This window comes from Oncorhynchus mykiss, chromosome 5, assembly GCF_013265735.2.
Source record: "Oncorhynchus mykiss isolate Arlee chromosome 5, USDA_OmykA_1.1, whole genome shotgun sequence".
NCBI lineage: Eukaryota > Metazoa > Chordata > Actinopteri > Salmoniformes > Salmonidae > Oncorhynchus > Oncorhynchus mykiss.
The window spans coordinates 14,717,391-14,734,397 of NC_048569.1; the positions used below are offsets into that span (position 1 = coordinate 14,717,391).

At 44.8% G+C, this 17,007-nt stretch overlaps 1 protein-coding gene across 15 annotated transcripts in view; it reads left to right on the forward strand.

The window, feature by feature from the left end:
• sh3glb2b (SH3-domain GRB2-like endophilin B2b) overlaps positions 1-17,007 on the forward strand; it is a 52,973-nt gene that overhangs the window by 10,596 nt on the left and 25,370 nt on the right. For 6 of the 15 annotated variants that reach the window (XM_021601837.2, XM_021601838.2, XM_021601840.2 and 3 more), the window contains 2 exons: positions 4,025-4,158; positions 10,720-10,812. In XM_021601837.2, the coding sequence (XP_021457512.2) occupies positions 4,025-4,158; positions 10,720-10,812 (227 nt within the window). Of the gene's footprint in view, positions 1-4,024; positions 4,159-10,719; positions 10,813-11,473; positions 11,486-12,886; positions 12,950-17,007 lie in introns of all 15 variants that reach the window. The other 9 variants (XM_021601826.2, XM_021601829.2, XM_021601831.2 and 6 more) reach the window with 2 other exon arrangements.

A 17,007-nucleotide genomic window follows, 5' to 3' on the forward strand; every position in this document is an offset into this window, starting at 1 on the left:
AAAAAATATATATATGTATTTGTAATAATGACAATTACAACAAACTTAATATAATACATCAAATCAATTTAGCCTCAAATAAAATGAAACATGTTCAATTTGGTTTAAATAATGCAAAAACAGTGTTGGAGAAGAAAGTAAACATGTGCCATGTAAAAAGGCTAACGTTTAAGTTCCTTGCTCAGAACATGAGAACATATGAAAGCTGGTGGTTCCTTTTAACATGAGTCTTCAATATTCCTAGGTAAGAAGTTTTAGGTTGTAGTTATTATAGGAATTATAGGACAACTTCTCTCTGTACAATTTGTATTTCATATACCTTTGACTATTGGATGTTCTTATAGGCACTTTAGTATTGCCAGTGTAACAGTATAGCTTCCGTCCCTCTCCTCGCTCCTACCTGGGCTCGAACCAGAAACACATCGACAACAGCCACCCTTCGAAGCAGCGTTACCCATGCAGAGCAAGGGGAACAACTACTCCAAGTCTCAGAGGGAGTGATGTTTGAAACGCTATTAGCGCGCACCCCGCTAACTAGCTAGCCATTTCACATCGGTTACACCAGCCTAATCTCGGGAGTTGATAGGCTTGAAGTCATAAACAGCTCAATGCTTGAAGCACAGTGACGAGCTGCTGGCAAAACGCACAAAAGTGCTGTTTGAATGAATGCTTACGAGCCTGCTGCTGCCTACCATCGCTCAGTCAGACTGCTCTATCAAATATCAAATCAGACTTAATTATAACATAATAACACACAGAAATACGAGTCTTAGGTCATTAATATGGTCGAATCCGGAAACTATCATCTCGAAAACAAGACGTTTATTCTTTCAGTGAAATACGGAACCGTTCCGTATTTTATCTAATGGGTGGCATCCATAAGTCTAAATATTCCTGTTACATTGCACAACCTTCAATGTTATGTCATAATTATGTAAAAGTCTGGCAAATTAGGCTGCCCAAACTGTTGCATATACACTGACTGCGTGCAATGAATGCAAGAGAAGTGACACAATTTCACCTGGTTAATATTGCCTGCTAACCTGGATTTATTTTAGCTAAATATGCAGGTTTAAAAATATATACTTCTGTGTATTGATTTTAAAAAAGGCATTGATGTTTATGGTTAGGTACAGTCGTGCAACGATTGTGTTTTTTTCGTAAATGCGCTTTTGTTAAATCATCCCCCGTTTGGTGAAGTTGGCTGTCTTTGTTCGCAACGAGCCAGGTTAGCAGGCAATGTTAACTAAATATGCAGGTTTAAAAATATATACTTCTGTATTGATTTTAAGAAAGGCATTGATGTTTATGGTTAGGTACACATTGGAGGAAGACCGTCCTTTTTCGCGAATACGCACCGCATCGATTATATGCAACGCAGGACACGCCAGATAAACTAGTAATATCATCAACCATGTGTAGTTAACTAGTGATTATGATTGATTGTTTTTTATAAGATAAGTTTAATGCTAGCTAGCAACTACCCTTGGTAGTTACTGCATTCGCGTAACAGGCAGTCTCCTCGTGGAGTGCAATGTAATCAGGTGGTTAGAGCGTTGGACTAGTTAACTGTAAGGTTGCAAGATTGAATCCCCGAGCTGACAAGGTAAAAATCTGTCATTCTACCCCTGAACAAGGCAGTTAACTGTTCCTAGGCCGTCATTGAAAATAAGAATGTGTTAACTGACTTGCCTAGTTAAATAAAGGATAAAGAAAGGTGTAATTAAAAATTGTAAAAAATACAGATCGGCCCTAATTAATCGGCCGTTCCGATTAATCGGTCGACCTCTACTTTGGAGGAGGAATTTGGTCATGGAAGGACGCTCATTTTGTAATTTGTCTCTTTAGCTGAAAAGGTTTAAGAACCCCTGACAGAGCATTGTGGGCCAGTATATCAATTATTATCTTTGGGTGCTGCAGCCCAGGAGTAATCCAACTTGAATGAAAAGGATGGCCAACACTCGCCAGTTATGATATAAATTCCCAAGAAATGCAGCTTGCGACTGTTTTGTCTCCCATAGACTGTGAGCCAGTGTGATAATGGATAGTTGTGTCTAGGAGTTATAGCTCTGATGCTGACTTTGATTACCTTGGAAGCTGGCGGGATACCCACTCCTCTCACAACCAATCTGACCCTTTACACAGCGGTTTGATGATACCATGCCTCACAACTTAGCAGCTTGGCTTAGCACGCTGTGTGTGCGCGTGTGTAGTCCCAAGAAATTCCCTCCAGCGGCAGTTTCTTACTGAAAATCACCAGTCTCTCAAAATGATTATATGTCTATCTATCCATCCATCCATCCTTTATAACAGCAGTAAAGAGTGGTTAATGCAGTGAAGCACGGAGAGATGCTGAGTTGAGGGTGATGAGTTCTGACTTATAAATATACTTAATCAAGTCACTAAGGGAGAGAGGGTAATGCAGAACGTTTACATTCTGTCAGAACATGTTATTGTTTGACATCAGGTATCCTTAGGAAAGGAGAAGGGCCACAGTCTTGCTTCAGTTGTTGGGTTGTAATTTGAAATACTTGCTACACCAGGAGAACGTTCTGCTACCTGCAACATCCTCCAGCATGACCGGTTTGGCGGTGGGTCAGTCATGGTGTGGCATTTCTTTGGGGGGCCGCACAGCCCTCCATGTGCTCGCCAGAGGTAGCCTGACTGCCATTAGGTACCGAGATGAGATCCTCAGACCCCTTGTGAGACCATGTGCTGGTGCGGTTGGCCCTGGGTTCCTCCTAATGCAAGACAATGCTAGACCTCATGTGGCTGGAGTGTGTCAGCAGTTCCTGCAAGAGGAAGGCATTGATGCTATGGACTGGCCCACCCGTTCCCTAGACCTGAATCCAATTGAGCACATCTGGGACATCATGTCTCGCTCCATCCACCAACGCCACGTTGCACCACAGACTGTCCAGGAGTTGGCGGATGCTTTAGTCCAGGTATGGGAGGAGATCTCTCAGGAGACCATCCACAACCTCATCAGGAGCATGCCCAGGCATTGTAGGGAAGTCATACAGGCACGTGGAGGCCACACACACTACTGAGCCTCATTTTGACTTGTTTTAAGGACATTACATCAAAGTTGGATCAGCCTGTAGTGTGGTTTTCCACTTTAATTTTGAGTGTCACTCCAAATCCAGACCTCCATAGGTTGATACATTTTATTTCCATTGATAATTTTTGTGTGATTTTGTTGTCAGCACATTCAACTATGTAAAGAAAAAAGTATTCAATAAGAATATTTCATTCATTCAGATCTAGGATGTGTTATTTTAGTGTTCCCTTTATTTTTTTGAGCAGTGTACTTGTGATGGTGAGATCATGTCTCTGTCTGTTCAGCTGTCTGACCCATTGGGTGAATAAACTTGATTTGAGCTTGTCCTAGTTGTCCGGTAGTTTTTACTCTGTTTATTTAGAACCTAACAAGGGGGAGGGTTGATATAATGCATGGCTATAATGATTTATGTTTATACCATTGTTGAATACTGTTTCCGATTGGCTTCAAGGGCATTCTAGAGTGAACATTTCATCCCTAATAATGTACAGTATATCAGCAGGGTAGAATTCAATGGCTATTGTTCATTCTTACATGTTCTATGTTTGTGCTGCTTTTGAAAGCAAAAGTTGAATTGAAAACGTTGTTATTGACACTGTTGAATTCGACTATTGTACTGGAAGGTTTTTTTCACTGGGAGTGGAGGGGACGGAGTCTCTGACCTGGCTCGCTCTTCCTTCCACTGGGTCAATGGCTGGGCAGTTCTGATCTGATGAATTGGGCTCAGTTTCATTCTAACTCCCTGGTAATTTAGGAAACTGAACGAATGTCATGGAATTAAATGTCCCGGTCCGGTATGTCCCTTTGTCTCCTGATTGGACAGGAACTAAAAAGGAATTGGCCATATTATTAATGCCCAGTCATGTATATTCACTGTCATCAACCTACTCATCCACTTCTGTCATCAACCTACTCATCCACTTCTGTCATCAACCTACTTGTGTGTGTGTGTGTGTGTGTCAGGCAGTACCCTGATCACGGTGGGGGAGTACCAGATTAGACTGGGCGGGGCGGAGCGGGAGTTCCTCCAGACCTCGGCTATCAACTTCCTCACTCCTCTCCGCAACTTCCTGGAGGGAGACTGGAGAACCATATCTGTGAGTATACTGTGAAACTCCTAGCCCCTCATCCCTAGACTCTACCCCTTAGGCACTTCAAGCTGAAGATAAGTGTAAGTGTTCGCGTAATTAAGAACGTACCTTAGCCTACAGTGGTCGTCCCCCGGGGAAATCTAATTAACATAATAAAAAAAAATCCCCTGTTTAAGCTCGAGAGATGTTTTTTGACTGCGTCTCAATCAACGTCATCTGCCGATATCGTCCCCATTTGCGGTGAAAGGCAGCAGAGCTAGAGCGGTGTTTGTCAGACCATGAGACATCCCAAAAATTGGTCTTCTCACAAAATCGAATGTCGCGTCCGAACGGTTTGGGCTACACACTAATATGAACCAAGAGGAAAGCTGAGACACTCACGAACACGATTGTGTTTTACGTTTTGCTTTAGGACGCTCATAAGACTCATCTGAGGGTTCCCGGTAGCAGTTTTAAAAATGAATGGAAGTATGTATGGAGATAGTTTAGTGTCTAAAATAAGGGGATAAATACATGTAAAAAAATACATATTTTACTGATCTTTCTTATATCTCTCAGAGATAGGACAGACACTTCAGACAAACATTCTTTAGATTTTTTTGGGGGACAAAATCTGTTCAATGCATTTCTGTTGGCTAATAGCAGTAAGGGGTCTTAAAATTCAAAGTCAAATAGCTAAATAATCCTTGGTATGTGATCGTCTTAAACAATTCCATATGTTAGCAACCCCCCATTCCATATGTTAGCCCACCCCCCTGACTTAGACAGGGCTTAAAGTCTAGATGGTTAAGCTCACGCCACAGCTAGCTTGAAATATTGAGGATGGACAGTGGCGTGTATTCAAGGAAGCCAGGCTTCCCCAAATATTTGACCAATAAAAAATTATAACATATAAAATCATTTCGCTTTCGTCTATCTGTGTTTTTGTACTTTTCTGTCAATTCGCAATGGGCTGAATCTCACCAGAGAAATCATCCGAGCGAGAGAAACAGCGCCCCTCTGTCTCAGTATATGGAGCCCATGTATCTGATGCTGTCTGGAACAAAAGAGTATTACATGTTGCGGCCGTAGCATTTGATTGATTGATGCCAGCAAGCATTTCAAATCAAATCAGATTTTATTTGTCACATGTGCCTAATTCAACAGGTATTACACCTTACAGTGAAATGCTTACTTACAAGCCCTTAACCAACAATGCAGTTAAAAAAAATTCCCCTCAAAAAGTAAACGATAAGGATAACAAATAATTAATGAGCAGCAGTAAATAACAATAGCGGGGCTATATACAAGGGTTACCTGTATAGAGTCAATGTGTGGGGGCACCGGTGTCGAGGTAATTGAGGTAATATGTACATGTAGGCAGAGTTATTAAAGTGACGACATCGACAATAACAGAGTAGTAGCAGCGTTGAAGAGGGGGGTGGGGGTAGCAATGCAAATAGTCTGAGTAGCCATTTGATTAGAGAGAACAGTCTATGACTGGGGTGGCTGGAGTCTGACAATTTTTAGGGCCTTCCCCTGACACCGCCTGGTATCGAGGTCCTGGATGGCAGGAGGCTTGGCTCCGGTGATGTACTGGGCCGTACGCATTACCCTCTGTAGTGCCTTGCGGTCGGAGGTCGAGCAGTTGCCATACCAAGTAGTGATGCAACCCGCCAGGATGCTCTCGATGGTGCAGTTGTAAAACCTTTTGAGGATCTGAGGACCCATGCCAAATCTTTTCAGTCTCCTGAGGGGGAATAGGTTTTGTCGTGCCCTCTTCACGACTGTCTTGGTGTGCTTGGACCATGTTAGTTTGATGGTGATGTGGACGCCAAGGAACTCAAAGTTCTCAACCTGCTCCACTACAGCCTGTCGATGAGAATGGGGCCATGCTCAGTTCTCCTTTTCCTGTAGTCCACAATCATCTCCTTTGTCTTTATCACGTTGAGGGAGATGTTGTCCTTGCACCACACTGCCAGGTGTCTGACCTCCTCCCTATAGGCTCATTGTTGTCGGTGATCAGACATACCACTGTTGTGTTATTGGTAAACTTAGTGACGGTGTTGGAGTCGTGCCTGGCCATGCAGTCATGAGTGAACAGGGAGTACAGGAGAGGATTGAGAACGCACCCCTGAGGGGCCCCCGTGTTGTTACCTACCCTTACCACCTTGGGGTGGCCCATCAGGAAGTTCAGGAGCCAGTTGCAGAGGGTCCTTAGCTTAGTGATGACCTTTGAGGGCACTAAGGTGTTGAATGCTGAGCTGTAGTCAATACCATTCTCACATAGGTGTTCCTTTTGTCCAGGTGGGAAAGGGCAGTGTGGAGTGCAATAGAGATGGCATTATCTGTAGATCTGTTTGGGCGGTATGCAAATTGGAGGGGGTCTAGGGTTTCTGGGATAATTGTGTTGATGTGAGCCATGACCAGCCTTTCAAAGCAATTCATGGCTACAGACGTGAGTGCTATGGATCGGTAGTCATTTAGGCAGGTGTGGTAAACCGTGGGGTGTTGGGTTGAGCGTGCAGAGATTGACACAGAGACAGGGAGGCTTTAGTCCGAAAAACAACTTTACTTAAGACAGAAAATAAATATAACAAAGAAATAACTTAGGTTTTGCTCGGTCTTCCCTTCTCTCCCGCGGTGTGCCATCGTGCTCCTTTTATTTAGCCTCCACGGCTGGTTGGCACTTTCCTCTAATTACCTCCACTTAGCTGTCAGTGTCGGGGTGCCCAGCACCCGTATTCCCAGCAGAGAAAGCCAACGTTGCCCCACATACCTCCCCTGTTACCATCCCCCGGGGTAGACCTCCTGGGATACCACCCCCCTCCCGCTCCTTAGCCCTGACTGGGAGGGAGGCATGCTCATGGCTAGGTTTGCATCCCTTCTGGATAGGGCGTCTGCATTGCCGTGCTGCGCCCCTGATCTGTGGATGACAGAGAAAGAGAATCGCGGAACCAGCGGGTGACACTGTCATTTGTGTCCTTACCTCCTGCTATCCACACAAGGGGGGCATGGTCAGTAATCAGGGTGAACTTCCTCCCGAGGAGGTAATACTTGAGGGTGTCGAGGACCCACTTCATGTTGAGGCACTCCTTGAGTATTTCTTCTCCCTCGGGATGAGCTTCCTGCTGACATACATGATGGGGTGCTCCTCGCCTTCTTGCTCTTGGGACAAAACGGCCCCTACCCCAGTGTCAGACGCGTCTGTCTGGACCAGGAGGTTTTTTGAGAATTCCGGGGTGACAAGTACCGGGTACGAACACAGCGCATCCTTCAGGGCCTGGAACGTGTCCTCCGTCTATCGCACCGTTTGGGGTAGTTGTGCTACTGTAGTAGCCTGCTAACCCCAGGAATGATTTTATCTGCCTCTCTGTTCGGGGTACCGGCCATCCCCTAATGACAGCGATTTTTTTTTTCTTTCTTTGGTTTTCACATTTCCCCTCCCGATCTGATATCACAGGTACTCCACTTCAGCGTAGCCCAGCTTGCACTTGTGGGAGTTCGCGGTCCGACCTGCATCCCTTAGCGCATCAACCACGGCCTGTAACTTACACAGATGTGACTCACAATTGTCACTGTGCACAATGATGTCATCCAGATAAGCCGCTGCGTACTTACTGTGCGGCTGCAGGAGACTCGTCTCCTCTCTCTGTACAGGCCCCTCTCAGCGGGTCCTGGGTGTTTTGGTGAATTTCCACCGCTGTCAGCAATTCCTCCAGGCTCTGGGGGTTCTGCATGCTCACGGTCTTCTTCATCTCTTAGGGCAGGGCCCGAAGGTATTTATCCAGGACGAGTTTGTCGAGCATCGGGAGGGACAGTACTTCCGTCAGTAGCCAGCCCGTGGTCAGCCGCACCAGGTCGCTCATCTGTGCACCGGGGGACAGGGTGGGGTCAAAGGCCTAGTCGTGGACCAGTTGTGCATGGCGTGCGAGATTGAACCCATAACGGCTTAGTATCTCTCGTTTGAATCCCTCATAATTTGCGGCCTGGTCAGTGTTCAAATCAAAGTAGGCCTTCTGGGCCTTCCTAAAAAGGTAGGGTGCTTGCTCCTGGAGAGCCTGTTGCTTCTGCTGGCTGAGGATGAACTGAGCCACTAGCTCCTCCATGGTAATCTCCGCACACTCAACCCCACGGCACCCAAATCTATTGAGTTGCCTGCATTCTCCACCATATGTGGTAAACCGTGGGGTGTTGGGTTGAGCGTGCAGAGATTGACACAGAGACAGGGAGGCTTTAGTACGAAAAACAACTTTACTTATTAAGACAGAAAATAAATATATCAAAGAAATAACTTAGAGCAAAACCTGTCTTCATTCTCTCTCTTAACTGGTATCATCTCTCTCCCTTCTCTCCCGCGGTGTGCCATCGAGCTCCTTTTATTTAGCCTCCACCGCTGGTTGGCACTTTCCTCTAATTACCTCCACTTAGCTGTCCGTGTCGGGGTGCCCAGCTCCCGTATTCCCAGCAGAGGGAGCCAACGTCGCCTCACGTACCTCCCCTCTATTACCATCCCCCAGGGTAGACCTCCTGGGATACCACACAGGTTACATGGTGTTCTTGGGCACAGGGACGGTGGTCTGCTTGAAACATGTTGGTATTACAGACTCAATCAGGGACATGATGAAAATATCAGTGAAGACACTTGCCAGTTGGACAGCGCATGCTCAGAGTACACGTCCTGGTAATCCGGCTGGCCCTGCGGCCTTGTGAATGTTGACCGGTTTCAAGGTCTTACTCACATCGGCTGAGTGGAGCGTGATCACACAGTTGTCCTGAACAGCTGATGCATGTTTCAGTGTTACTTGCCCTGAAGCGAGCATAGAAGGGATTTAGCTCGACTGGTAGGCTCTTGTCACTGGGCAGCTCTCGGCTGTGCTTCCCGTTGTAGTCTGTAATTGTTTGCAAGCCCTGCCACATCCGACGAGCGTCAGAGCCGGTGTAGTATGATTCGATCTTAGTCCTGTATTGATGCTTTGCCTGTTTGATGGTTCGTCGGAGGGCATAGCGGGATTTCTTATTAGCTTCCGGGTTAGAGTCCTGCTCCTTGAAAGTGGCAGCTCTACCCTTTAGCTCAGTGCGAATGTTGCCTGTAATCCATGGCTGCTGGTTGGGGTATGTACGTACAGTCATTGTGGGGACGATGTCATTGATGAAGCCAGTGACTGATGTGGTGTACTCCTCAATGCCATGGGAAGAATCCCGGAACACATTCCAGTCTGTGTTAGCAAAACAGTGTTATGTTGTGCCACTGGCCTCAGATGATTGAAGTTCAGTATGTAGCCTAGTAAGCTCACATTAACTAACGTTAGCTAGCTAGCGAACTCAGTTGGTTCATTGTTGCCCATACGAGGAAGTTAGGCTAGCAAGCATTTTAGCTAGGGAGCCTATGAAAACAAAAACTAAAAGTGGACTGTATGACAGGGCCGTAGTCCTTTTTGCCAACATGAAAGAGTGGAGGATGGCATTGGCGTTCAACTAGTCTACAGTTATTCTCTAAAATAACGTTGCGAGGTAGCTTATGGTAGAGAAATGAAGATGTCTCAACTTGTCATTGTGTTGTGACAAAACTGTACATTTTAGGGTGGCCTTTTATTATTGTCCCCAGCACAAAGTGTGCCTGTGTAATGATCATGCTGTTTAATCAGCTTCTTGATATGCCACACCTGCCAGGTGGATGGATTATCTTGGCAAAGGAGAAATGCTCAGTAACAGCGATGTAACATTTGAGAGAAATAAGCTTTTTATGCGTATGGAACATTTCTGACATCTTTTATTTCAGATCATAAAACATGGGACCAACACTTTACATATTGCATTTATATTATTGTTCAGAATCAATAGTTGTTGGGTAAACTGTCAAATATTAACTTGCTTGATCATGCTGCATGTCATATAACTATTTGCTTTGAGGCTTTCACGGGACAGATGTTGCTCTCGGGTTTGTGATGATACAAACGTATGTGTAGTTACATTTATTCCGCTATTACTGTCTTTTTGTTGTGACGGCCTTAATGTACAGTACCAGTCAAAGGTTTGGACACACCTACTCTCATTCAAGGGATTTTCTTAATGTTTTACTATTTTCTACATTGTAGAATAATAGTGAAGACATCAAAACTATGAAATAACACATATGGAATCATGTAGTAACCAACAAAGTGTCAAACAAAAGCTGGTTGAGAGAATGCCAAGAGTGTGCAAAGCTGTCATCAAGGCAAAGGGTGGCAACTTTGAAGAATCTAAAATATATTTTGATTTAACACTTTTTTTGGTTAATATATGATTCCATTTGTGTTATTTTATAGGCTCAAACTGTTGGAACGTTGTCAAGGAGGGCGGTCACGTGCTGAGTTCAAGCCGGCATGAGCCCAATTGGGGGGGGTACTCGCTAAGCAAGCAACATGACGTCCGTAATATAAGCAACATGGCAAAAAATGCCACCCAGCAATATCAGAGGGCAATGTGGAGCTGTTACCAAGTGGATACAAGTGGCTCTGGGGTAGCACAGTGGAGAAGTAGTGGGAGGAGTGGTGGTGGTCTGGTTTTGTGTCACTCACTTCCTCCTTGTCTTCCTCCCCTGTGCAGAAAGAGAGACGTCTCCTAGAGAACCGGCGTTTGGACCTGGACATCTGTAAAGCACGTGTCAAGAAAGCCAAGCAAGCCGAGGCTAAAGCGGCGGTGAGTCTTCCTCATCCTCAGACACCCCTTCCCTTATGACTGGCAGTCCCAGTTTGATTGATTTCAGGCCTGACATGGAACATACAATTCCTGACATACAGTTCTAGAGTTGATGAAAATGATTTGAGTTCTCTTGGCTCTGGTTACTTCCCTGTCTATCTATTGACTCTATTACTGGGGGGGGGTACTTTGACTCAAAGGTGATTGTAAAGCAGTTTAGTTATTCAACAGCTGCTACCTCCAATCACTGTATGCTTTTGATTAGATGCTCTGGTCTATAAGTGGAGAATGAACACAACACAGTTTAACTCACATAATACGAGCACACTGCTTGTCCTTCCCCAAAGCTTTCTTAAATGTGTTGTCAACTTAGATCAACTCCAACTGGGACATCAACAGAAATCCATAGACCATTAAGCCAGCTACACCAATAGAAATGACCATAGGGGTGGGCAGGGGTGGAGGATTTTCATCAATGTCTAGGGGTCTACCTTTGACTCACCTTCTCTGCAAACCTTACATGGGGCATGACAATTGTCTCTCCCAAACTAACATCCCCCTTCACCCTCGCTCATTCTCTTCAGTTTTGCACGTGGAGACCAACGGTGCCCTCTGTTGACTAACTGTGGACTAACATGTTTCTCTGTTATCATTTGCGCAGTGTGAGGGAGATGTAAGTATTGACGAGTGTTGTATTTTCAGCGATCTCGCTTGCCTCTTTTTCTCCCATTTTTATTTTTTTCATTGAGTGCTGTTTGGGGCATCCTCCCTCTCTTCTTTCAGACCATCCATGCACCACAACTATACAGTAGTATAGCCCCAAAGAAAAGTTGAATGGGATTGTTTCAGTAATGACACCTAGAGATGGTCATATGAGAGGTGGAACATTTTTTTTTCTATTTTTTTCTAGTTGACTTCACCGAACAAAATGTTTTGGATGGTACACTGGCGCAACAAATTTGATGATGTGGAACTGAGACTGTACATTTTTAGACGTTTGTTTTATGTGGCCTCAGTGTTTCCACTACCATCTCCAAGGTCTACCCGCCTCATTGTCTGGGGCCCTGAAAGCTGATTCAGGGACCTCTGGACCCTTTGAACAATACTCCATTGTCCCCTCAGGTGGAAAGCCCTGCTCATTCCCACACTCACACATCCTGAAGACTGATGGGAGTGATGGGGGGGTGGGTGTATCCAGCCAGTCTGCTGTCCATTCCATAGGTACAATGGTCAGGTTTGAACAGAAGACAATGCAAAACCAAGATGTCTGCCAACATTCTAATGATACCTGAAAATTGGACCTTGACTTTGAAAATGTGCATGGCGCTTGATGCAAATAAATATTTGTGTAAGCTCTTCTAATCCATTCATGCCTCATGGTGTGGAGGTAGTATTTAATTCTCATCACTGGCTCTGCGTGACAAAAGACAAGTTACTCATGCCATCCAAGTTCTTCTTAACATCACAAAACACAAATAGGCTGCGCACCGCACTGCTACTTGCACTGCACAGTCCTGGGCCAATATCCACAAAGCATCTCAGAGTAGAAGTGATGATCTAGGATCTGTCCATATAATCATATTCATTATGATCTACAGGGATAAACGGATCCTAGATCAGCACTCCTACTCTGAGACACTTTATGAATATAGGCCCTGAGCTGAGGCCTTCTGTATGGGAGAATGCTCATGCCCTCGAGTCGCTGCTACTGTCAGAGCCAGGTCTGTAGAACTCTGTGAGCAGCTGTATATAGCCATAATTAGCTTAGCATTATAAGGCTGCTACTGTCAACCAGGTCTGTAGAACTCTCGCCGCCTCTGTATGTAGCCATAATTAGTTTAGCATGCTAAGGCAGCTTCTGTCTGTATAGAGGACACATTGGAGCCCCCCATATTCCATGAACTGCAGCTTTGCATCTCCATCCCAGACTCCTGTGGGAACTGACCGTTTGCTTCTTCTTCTCATTTCTTCTCCCTTTCATTCTTCTTCTTCCTCAGTGTGCTGTTTGTTGGAGCTGCTTGTTTTGATGCGATGCATGACTGTATGACTTTGTTACCCCCTCCTCTGCCTGTAGGCCGAGCCCGATTTTCAGGAGACTAGGCCTCGAAATTATGTTCTGTCTGCGAGCGCATCTGCGGTAAGACGCCCACAGACGGAGACTCATGTTGAGAGATGCATACACACAAAAACACACAGGCTATACTCCATAGAATATGTACAATGGCGCGCGCACACAAACACACGGCATTAGATGTACAAATTCTGGTTTATTTGAGTCTTTCAACACAAGTTTAGTGCACTTCATGGCATATGTCACAGGTTAGCTTTTCTGAATATAACTAGTCACTAGTCTTTGTGGATAATAACTTGGGTGAGACTGTTAGGGAAGAGACAGACATGTAGAAGGAGACAGAGACTAAGCTATCCTCAACCTAATTCCCTATCAGATACAGAGGTACCATACTGTGGAATTCTTATCTTCACATTGCCCAAACCCCATCGTCCCTCAATAACTTCAAGTGAAGACTGGGGGTCAGCCTGATGAACCAAACTATTCAGTAATCTCCTCCATATAGTTAAATAAAGGTTACTGCTCAAAAAAATAAAGGGAACACTAAAATAACACATCCTAGATCTGAATGAATGAAATATTCTTATTAAATACTTTTTTCTTTATATAGTTGAATGTGCTGACAACAAAATCACACAAAAATATTATCAATGGAAATCAAATTTATCAACCCATGGAGGTCTGGATTTGGAGTGACACTCAAAATTAAAGTGGAAAACCACACTACAGGCTGATCCAACTTTGATGTAATGTCCTTAAAACAAGTCAAAATGAGGCTCAGTAGTGTGTGTGGCCTCCACGTGCCTGTATGACCTCCCTACAACGCCTGGGCATGCTCCTGATGAGGTTGCGGATGGTCTCCTGAGGGATCTCCTCCCATACCTGGACTAAAGCATCCGCCAACTCCTGGACAGTCTGTGGGCAACGTGGCGTTGGTGGATGGAGCGAGACATGATGTCCCAGATGTGCTCAATTGGATTCAGGTCTAGGGAACGGGCGGGCCTGTCCATAGCATCAATGCCTTCCTCTTGCAGGAACTGCTGACACACTCCAGCCACATGAGGTCTAGCATTGTCTTGCATTAGGAGGAACCCAGGGCCAACTGCACCAGCATATGGTCTCACAAGGGGTCTGAGGATCTCATCTCGGTACCTAATGGCAGTCAGGCTACCTCTGGCGAGCACATGGAGGGCTGTGCAGCCCTCCAAAGAAATGCCACCCCACACCATGACTGACCCACCGCCAAACCGGTCATGCTGGAGGATGTTGCAGGCAGCAGAACGTTCTCCACCGCGTCTCCAGACTCTGTCACGTCTGTCACGTGCTCAGTGTGAACCTGCTTTCATCTGTGAAGAGCTCAGGTGCGAATTTGCCAATCTTGGTGTTCTCTGACAAATGCCAAACGTCCTGCACGGTGTTGGGCTGTAAGCACAACCCCCACCTGTGGACGTCGGGCCCTCATACCACCCTCGTGGAGTCTGTTTCTGACCATTTTAGCAGACACATGCACATTTGTGGCCTGCTGGAGGTCATTTTGCAGGGCTCTGGCAGTGCTCCTCCTGCTCCTCCTTGCACAAAGGCAGAGGTAGCGGTCCTGCTGCTGGGTTGTTGCCCTACGGCCTCCTCCACGTCTCCTGATGTACTGGCCTGTCTCCTGGTAGCACCTCATGCTCTGGACACTATGCTGACAGACACAGCAAACCTTCTTGCCACAGCTCGCATTGATGTGCCATCCTGGATGAGCTGCACTACCTGATCCACTTGCGTGGGTTATAGACTCCGTCTCATGCTACCGCTAGAGTGAAAGCACCGCCAGCATTCAAAAGTGACCAAAACATCAGCCAGAAAGCATAGGAACTGAGAAGTGGTCTGTGGACCCCACCTGCAGAACGACTCCTTTATTGGGGGTGTCTTGCTAATTGCCTATAATTTCCACCTGTTGTCTATTCCTTTTGCACAACAGCATGTGAAATGTATTGTCAATCAGTGTTGCTTCCTAAGTGGACAGTTTGATTTCACAGAAGTGTGATTGACTTGGAGTTACATTGTGTTGTTTGTGTTCCCTTTATTTTTTTGAGCAGTGTGTATATATATATATTTTTTAAATATAGCCCATCTCTCTCACTCACATCCACACAACACATCCAAACAAAACTTATACTGTTTATTATTTTTTGTAATTTCTGACCAGCTAATTTGTACATTTTTGGTTTAGAAGGTTTTTATACTTGTATATATTTTTTTGCGATATTGTTTTTATCTGTATTGTTGTCTATCACTTATTTTCTTTGGTGCAAATAAATGAAACCTTAAATTTAAACTTAAAAACAGCAAAGCAGTGGTGGCTGGGATAGTTGGGATCTGGAAGATTCCAAAGAGTCGGCCTATGTGATGGATCAGAGGAAGGTATATATAAATAGGTTTACACTGTTCATAGCATATTATCAACAATACTAGATGGGATGCAACCCCCGCCCTACACTGCTAGAAGAAATGGTGCTATACAGAACCAACAAGCGTTCCATGGCTTGCTTCATACAGATCAGTGTGGTTCAGTTGGCATAGCTTGGCACTTGCAACACCAAGGGTATTGGGTTTAATCCCTGCTGGAGCCACCCATACATAAAATGTATGCACGCATGACTGTAAGTCACTTTGGATAAAAGCGTCTGCTAAATGGCTTATTATATATGGCTATTTAAAATTGCAATTAAGCACCTTTTTATTTTCAGCAGTGTAGGTACTAGCTCAATGGTACTGTGGTATAGTAGGGTGTTACTTTCCCCATCGCCTGTTCTCGAGGCCCTTAGAGGGTGTGTATGTATTGGAGCCCCCCCCCCTCCACAATGTGACCCCCCACCCCCCCCCCACCCCCACTCCCCTCATCACCTCAACGCTCTGATGGAATCCAGCCAAAGTTCAGCACCTGATTTGACTGACCACAGACTTAATTAATTATTTCAATCATGGAGAGACCTAACTGAATGAACAATAGACTGAATGCAAATACGAAGGTTTATTAAATTATAATTGGGGGATGACCCCCGGAGACAGATAGCCCTTTGGTGGACAACTGGCCAGAAGATTGCAGGTGTTAAGATCTCTTATCTACCTAATTTTTGCCACCATGCAGTTAGCCAAACAAGAATGGTCCTACGTTTCACTTTCATATATCTGTTTTGCTCCTGATGTTGTCACTGTCTTTGTTATCGCTACTGGTTAGGTAACTCTGTCACATTCGTCAGTCTGTATTGGAGGAGAAGGGTTTGTTCGTGGTAGTCGTGTTTATGATGAATGCCAGTGACGAAGACGTGCCTGGCCATTTTCTTTTCAGTCCAACGCGTTGGACTATATTATTAGTTTTGTCAGTTGTTGTGTCACGGTGTTGTGTGTCTTTGTCTATAATGAGAGATTCTGTCGTTGTAATTGTCAAACAGATGGTTGTGTATAGTAGGCCGTTGTTGAAAAACCAAAAAATGTGAATCCCCTTCGTGACCAAAACACTGTGTGTTCACATCCTCCCACGTTTGCCCTTATTTTAAAAATGTACCTTTATTTAACTAGGCAAGTCAGTTAAGAACAAATTCTTATTTTCAATGAGGTTGTATTTCTCCTTCGAGAATCAATTCCTTAGCTGCTTAGAATTCCAGGGGCATGTTTCCCATATAAATATAATGTAATAAATTATATTCCTATGATGGTTCAGCCACACTGATGGGAAACCTCAATAGAACACTTCCCTGGGCTCCCTGGGCTTTGTCGTGCTGTCTGTGTACTGTCCACACAAACTACGTGTCCTCCTGTCATTTTAATTCTGCTAGTCGCACAGAAATGTCATTTGGCTATACTTATCGTATAGTAGAGTAAGGAGCGGTCTAATAACATGTAATAAATACCTTGTAACAGTGCTATTACAGTTGATAAGTACATGCAGTTATGGAATAGCTAATTACTAACGCCTAACGTGTCCAGTGTGAACTGCTGCCCTACATTTAAAAGTGACTCTTTACTTGCATCACATACCTAACAATGGTTTCAACAAAATAATCTGATTACTTACTCATGTTTTCAAATCATTGACCTCTTCCAGACATGACTAGACTTTTATTGTTATAGGGGGATTC